General features: G+C 33.6%; 1 protein-coding gene across 5 annotated transcripts in view; it reads left to right on the forward strand.

Moving 5' to 3' along the window:
• Positions 1-6,386, forward strand: part of LOC134237536 (CUGBP Elav-like family member 3-B) — a 53,873-nt gene extending 47,487 nt beyond the window's left edge. For 3 of the 5 annotated variants that reach the window (XM_062719621.1, XM_062719623.1, XM_062719624.1), the window contains 8 exons: positions 132-275; positions 390-546; positions 784-936; positions 1,054-1,119; positions 1,248-1,316; positions 1,658-1,813; positions 1,950-2,102; positions 4,275-6,386. In XM_062719621.1, coding sequence (XP_062575605.1) covers positions 132-275; positions 390-546; positions 784-936; positions 1,054-1,119; positions 1,248-1,316; positions 1,658-1,813; positions 1,950-2,077 — 873 coding nt within the window. In that variant the 3' untranslated portion in view covers positions 2,078-2,102; positions 4,275-6,386. Of the gene's footprint in view, positions 1-131; positions 276-389; positions 547-783; positions 937-1,053; positions 1,120-1,247; positions 1,317-1,657; positions 1,814-1,949; positions 2,103-2,519; positions 2,574-4,274 lie in introns of all 5 variants that reach the window. The other 2 variants (XR_009985841.1, XM_062719622.1) reach the window with 2 other exon arrangements.
• The last annotated feature ends 688 nt before the right edge of the window (positions 6,387-7,074 follow it).

The following is a 7,074-nucleotide window of genomic DNA, read 5'->3' on the forward strand; positions in this document are numbered from 1 at the left end:
GAACATGTTTTTTTTTAATGGCAAAATCTTTTTTTTCAGTCTTTCCCAACATTCTGAAAATGACTTTATAATGACATTTGGGAACTTACTTTGAAAATAATTTACTTGACATGTTTACATGTATATTTCAGGGTGCGTCTTCTAGTCTAGTCGTGAAGTTTGCGGACACTGAAAAAGAACGACAACTCCGCAGAATGCAGCAGATGGCTGGTCCACTGGGGCTGCTAAATCCCTTCGCCATTTCTCAGATTGGTGCATATGGAGCTTATGCTCAGGTTTGTATATACTGTACATGTAGAAATATATTTATAACGAAAGGGAAGGTTTTCCAATTCCTTTTTTTAACTAACAATAATACTGGTCATTCAGCTAGGACTTTTTATTTATAGCAACAAGCGGCTTTGATGGCAGCTGCTGCGACCCAGGGAACTTACTTGACGAGTCCCGTCACTACATTGGCTCACATTCCACAAGTTGGCGCCTTAGCCACGCCCAACGGCATCACAACAGGCGCGCTAACGCCTACCACAGCCACATTAGCCAACGGTAAAATCACGTGACTCTTACTTCCTAAAATGGCCGATAGATCAAAAGGCCAAAGTAGGCTTCGTTATTAGTTTCAGTATCGAGTTAAACAAGTTTGAATACTCACTGGAAGATTTAGATACAAAAACTTTTTTTTCATCATGTTCATTATTCTTTTCCACTTTATGGGGTAAATTCATTTTCTTTGTTGTATCTAATTTTAAATTTAAATAAAATTGTAATGAATTTGATATGTAGGTACTACTGGTATAAACGGAGCGCCCCCTAGTGTGTTGTCCCCGACTGCGTTGGCTGGTTTTCAGATTCCTCAACATAATGGCCAGACACCGGAAATCTACGCCGCTAACGGCATCCCCCACTATTCCGGCGAATGCCAAGTCGTGGAACTAGGTAGAACTTTTATTGAGGAAATGTGTAGAATCATTTGAAATTAAATAAATCGAGGAAAAGGAAGCATCTAAAGAGCTCTTTGACAGTTAATATTCTATAAAACTTGTTTAATTTCAGCGCAAGCTGTTACAAACGGAGATCCATTACAAGCGTACGCTAGCATGCAGCCATATGCCGGGATAGGTAACTTTTTCATGTCCAGTTTTCTTTGTACATGTCTTATCATGCTTGTATCTTATATATGATTAAAGCACCTTGCTTCAAATTACATGCTATTTAAAAATTTATGAACTTTTTCCTATGTTATTTAGCCTACCCAGCATACGGGGTACAGCAAGCGTTGTCTCAACATACTACGATCTTACCGGCCCAGAAAGAAGGTACACCTCACTCTTAACTTTACTGAATGAATTATCTGTGTGTAATAACAAAGATTAATAACAAATTTAAATAATTTAAAAACTAACATTTTTGTTTTCCCTTTATTAACATTCAACAAGTCCAATGGTTCTTATTTTGTCACATGTAATGAAAAGATAATTTTTAGTTAAATGAATCAATGAAATTCTTCTTCTGAGGAAGTGAAAAAATACTCTTCTGTGCAGGAAGTTAAAAACATTGCTTTCAAAATAAGCGGGAACCATTGGATATACTGTTAGTGTGTTATTTGCTGTTGTTGACTTGTGGTGAACAGAATGATGATCTGGAGGTGTATCTACAGTTGTCTTTACAGGCCCAGAGGGCTGCAATCTTTTCATCTATCACCTACCACAAGAATTCGGAGACGCCGAGCTTGCGCAGATGTTCATGCCGTTCGGAACAGTTATAAGTGCTAAGGTGTACGTGGACAGGGCAACTAATCAGAGCAAGTGCTTTGGTGAGTTGGATTATAAAATAAGTTTCAAAAGAAAATATATCAAATATACACCTTTATACGTCATGTTACCATAGTTAGAAATATACATAATGCATGTATAAGATTATTCACAGCCATTGGAACCCTTTTATTGCAGGCTTTGTCAGTTTTGACAATCCTACCAGCGCTCAGGCGGCCATCCAGGCCATGAATGGCTTCCAGATTGGGATGAAGCGCCTTAAAGTTCAGCTAAAGCGCCCGAAAGATCAGAATAGGCCATACTAAAGCAACCAGTGCTCCACTTATATAGGTAAGCAGACGATAAAACAGACACATGCTTGTTTTGTGTTACAGTTAGAAAAAATATATTAAGATTAATTCGTGTCCAGATTCTTGTGTGTCTTGGGGACAAACTTTACTTTTTTACTATGCAAATTATGTATGATATTTTGAAACATTTTCTCCTTATCCTTTATATATATATTTCAGTGCTTCTTTTTTTTCTCTTCGAAGATCATTTTCTGAAACATTAAACACATCATGACATATATGTCTGTCTGTGTTTTTCAAAATTTCCTTATTTAAATGAACACATTTTTTTTTCAAAAAAGAAAAAAAAGATAAATTGACAAAAATTCTCAAGACAACTTTGAATTCCAGATTTAAAAAAAAAATCTAAAGCAGAAATTAACGGCTGTGCTATCAACTTGAACTTTTTGTACTGTAGCTCAGGGACAGCAACTCCTGCTTTGTTTCAAACAAAGAGAGATAACTCTGATTCGTAAGTGTGGGTGGCCGGTGTAGTCCATTGTACCGTGTGTAGATTTTACTGGTTGTAGTAACCCGGTGAAGTAATTGTGTGGCTTCAGGTTTTCTCTACTTCGTTTTTGAGATATTGTTCGTGACGTCATAATATTATTATATCAATTGTCACACGTCTTTCATTTTTCACGATTTTTATTGACAATTATGGTTTTTATTTGTGTTTTACTGCTTACATAGCTATGTAATTATTCTATGTTGTGTTGAAAGTACACATTTTTCTTGCATCTAACTTTGGAGTCTTGATACGGGGCTTTCGTTGCTATGGTTATAAATGCGACCTAGTTGCACCAGGTAAAAGGTTTCCCATAAAATACTAAACTTATCTTAAATTTCTTCTAATCTAAAATTAAAACAAAACAAAATGAACCACTTTCCCCGACATTTCCTTACTAATTGACCGAGATTGTCTAATAGCTGAAGGAAAATCAAGCATGCTCATTTCTTACTAATGATTAATACATGGATTTCAAAACCCTCTGGAACAAACATCTCTTGCTGGGAAGCACAAGTAGGGATATTAAAAAATAATTTGGTGACACATTCAGAACAAAGGTTGTATTAGGAGAACTAAAGCTATCGGTATTCTTAAACAAATATGCACATTTTCTTTCTTTCTTACAACATATTTTACATGTATCTCCATATTTCAATATCAAATTTCTGAATACATGTTTCAGGAAACATGTTTTCAGCCATATCAAACATATCTCAAATCTCTGACTTATAGAAACATTTCAGTTAGTTAAAAATAAAGTTTAATATCAAAGTTACGGAGAATCACACGTTTCGTAGACTTCAAAGAGCATTGAGGGTTTGGAAAATAGTCTGCATTTGAGTTTTTGGTTTTTTGACGTGTTTTCAGTTCCTTTTGAATGTTTTGGAATCATCCAATTTGAGGTGTGTTTGATGGTTGTTGTAAAAACACGATCTCATATTAATGTTATATACATATAATTATATCTATGGAATGTGGGACACATCAATTGTAATCATTCTATAATACACTCTTAGAAAGCAAAAAGAACTACTGCATAAAAAAAGCAACCCCTTTTATCTAAATAGGAAAGGAAAAAAAGTATACGTGTTAGATAGACATAATATTTTTACAGTAGAAGCACCGTTCAGAATTTTAGACACAGAGCCAAATCGTTCCTTCTCAGTTTTATGAAATAATGCATTCAACCCAGTCATGATTTATTGCCAACCCGTAACTGGACACGTTTGGAGAGACCCTCTTCCATTTAAACACAGCAGAGGAACTTAATGCTTTCAGACCCTACTCCGTGTCGACTACTTTCACGTACGATTTGAGTTTTAAGCCAATATGATGCGGATTACATTTCGATCCCAGTTTTAAGATACTAGGTTAATTTAACGTACATTCACAATTTCAGCAATTCGCAGTTTCAAAGACATTATAGTGCCGATACGGTACCAGAAATAAATATTTATATATAAGTTAAGATTAGAAATTACATTTTGCCTTGAAAATTCGATTGCTATTCCTGTTATCCCAAAATCAGTGTTCAATAATTTTAAATATAGCCTAAGGTAGTTAACGTTGATTGGGGGTAAATGCCTACAAACTGAGGTTGTTAGATTTATAGTAGTATTAAATAAATATTGTTAAAAATTCTAATTTTCCTTTCTCTTCCAGAACTAGAAGAAACAGAGTTTGAAATACCAACAGAGACCAAGGGACGTAACTCTGATGAAACAGGGTATCAAAGGGAGACCACCCTTACATACATGTCTGTAAATAAAATTCGCATAAAATTTTATTTTCTTAAAAAGAACGTTTTCCCACCGTTTTGTAAATAAATAGATGTTGTTTGGAAGGACTTACAAATATTGGCGAGAGGAGAGTCATATACAATGTATAGAGGACTTCAAACGATATCCCCCACCTTGCTTACTTATGATATTTTATTATAAAATATTAGTTTAGTTACATTGAAATGTTTATTATATATATTACATGTTATATATTTATTATATTTAAAAACAATGTATTATATTTGCCCCCATATAAAACAACCAGCTCGTTTTGGTGGATTTTATTTCGCTGGTTAACATTCCATTTTATAAGAATAAATGACTCCACAAGATGCCATTGATGTAATTTTGACAGCATTTAAGTGACATTTTATGTGTTAAAGGTGTAATTTTTACAACAGAATATTTTCAAATCAAATTTTTGTATATTATCATATATTATATACGTATCACTTCATATTAACTGGAGGCGGCCGCTCATTGGATGTTGTGTTTGGTTGCCATGGACACCCTAGTTGTTGTCGGGTAATTATTGTATTCACGGTAGTGATGTCATAGAATCAACAGTTAATTCTTAAATTTTTTTGTGTAATCCTAGTGACAAATTAAATGTTGTTTTTATTTTTAAGATCAGTGTGAATTGTATTTAAGTAAGTACCATTTTTTTTCTTTTGGTTGTTTTATATGGAGGAGGTATGGGCATTGTTAACTTGTATATAAATTTGAACAAAATGCATTCCTGATCATTATTTACATCCAATATCCTGTCATTGTATCATGTTGTGCCCTGGTAAGCCTCGTTTTCACACCGGGCAGGGATCAAAGTTCACATTGTTGTTCACCGTCAAATGAAATACCTTGTTACTTAATCTAAGACTGGATCGGCTTGGATGTTATTTTTAGATTTGTTGATTGGCACCTGTTTTTATCAATGGACAGATAGTTTGTTACTTATTACTGATACAAAAGTCGTATTTATTTATTTATTTATATTTATTTGTTTAAATATCATCGGACATTTTGTAAATAGCTAGTTTAGATTCATCAGGAATCGCACGGAAATTCCCTCGAGATAATATAAATTATCTATATATGTGTTCCCTCTGCGTAACATGACATATTTTGTTTTTTTGTTGATTATTTATGGCTGTATAGTCACAAAAAGTCTGTAGATAGATTTTAACAGGCAGATTACAGCAATTGGTTGTATATTTAGTTGGGTTGTATATTGTCTCAAAAGATCACAAATGGTGAGTTTTAATGTTATTTTTAATGATATAAAAATCCCAAGAAAGTGCAATATTTTGATGTATTATAGATGGAATTTCTAGTCAGTCATTGTTTATCACCTGAGATAGGCTTGTGTTTGGTTGATTTTGTTTGGTCTGTCTATTTAAGACTTGTGAGTGAGTATACTTAAGTCAATTATCTCATCACATCTCGGGTGAGCAATGCAGTTTTGATTTTTTTTTTTTTTACTATTGGTGCAATCTTGTTAATATGGGGGAAAATTAACATTTAACTCGTGAAATTATTGCATAATTGTGACACTTTTGTCTCGTTTATTTTTGCAAATGTAATTGGAGGACCTAAAAATCTCAGTGAACGTGACGGTAGAGACACCCCTCGTGTCCAGAGCAATTAGCTCCGGGTATTTGAGTTCTCCTTAAGGGTGTCTCGCCTCCTTCACCATTGTACACTATTTTTGTTTGATTAGATCAGCTCTTCTACTTTCTTTATCTCCAGTAGATTTTTTTTCTTTCTATGTTATGTACACATTTGTTTTTAAGCTACTATTTGATATTGACCAGAAGTGGAATATCTTTTTTATGAAGGATTTATTCCTTTATTTATTAGTTAATTTGATTTTTTGTAGCTAACTGAGCATTCAGAATTATCATGACCTAGCATGGTTCATTAGTCACTTAGTTAGACATCATACTTAGCTAAACATGTAAAAAGAAGCGATACAATAAAATATTGAATCACATTACACATGGTTTTGTTTTGATATGATTGTCTCCAGAATGAAACGAATAACGCAGTGGAAAGGTCCTTCTGCAGAAATTGGATACGACCGATTTTGAGGAAGAAGTGAGACAGACTCAGTCTGACAAAACAGGTTAACAAAATTAACTTTTCTTAAAAAATGTTGAACCCAGTCTTCCTTGCATCCTCAGAAATTATCACAATGGTATGAGTTTCAGTATATACTGATAGTCTCGATGATTATTAAATATGTAAAAAAAAAAAAAAAAAAAAAAAATTCAAAAAGAATCGTTTCTAGTTCTACTCTACAGGATACCCTGATGATTCTGATGCCCAGAAGAGTTTTTTTTCTGAATAGGCGGTGTTAATTATATATATATTAAAAAAATTATAATAGGAAACTTTGTACCTAATTAGGGATCTTACATGCTGTCCTACCGGTAAATTTTAAATCATTGAATCAAGAAACAATTGTAGAACCATGGCCCTGGCGAGAAAATCAAATCGAATAAAACATTCTACATGAGACAACTGATCTTAACTGAGTTTGAACAATGTAAATATGTTTTCTGCATGTAATGGATATTTGAGTGGCATTCGCTTGTGATACACGTTATGAGAGGAACTCGGTATCACAAAGACTCCTAATTCTAACTAAACTGTGGTTGCCTAAAGACTTATATAGTTTAAAG

The sequence above is a fragment of the Saccostrea cucullata genome, unplaced genomic scaffold, assembly GCF_032062105.1.
Source record: "Saccostrea cucullata isolate Sc308-1 unplaced genomic scaffold, CSIRO_AGI_Scuc_v1 ctg24, whole genome shotgun sequence".
Classification (NCBI taxonomy): Eukaryota; Metazoa; Mollusca; class Bivalvia; order Ostreida; family Ostreidae; genus Saccostrea; species Saccostrea cuccullata.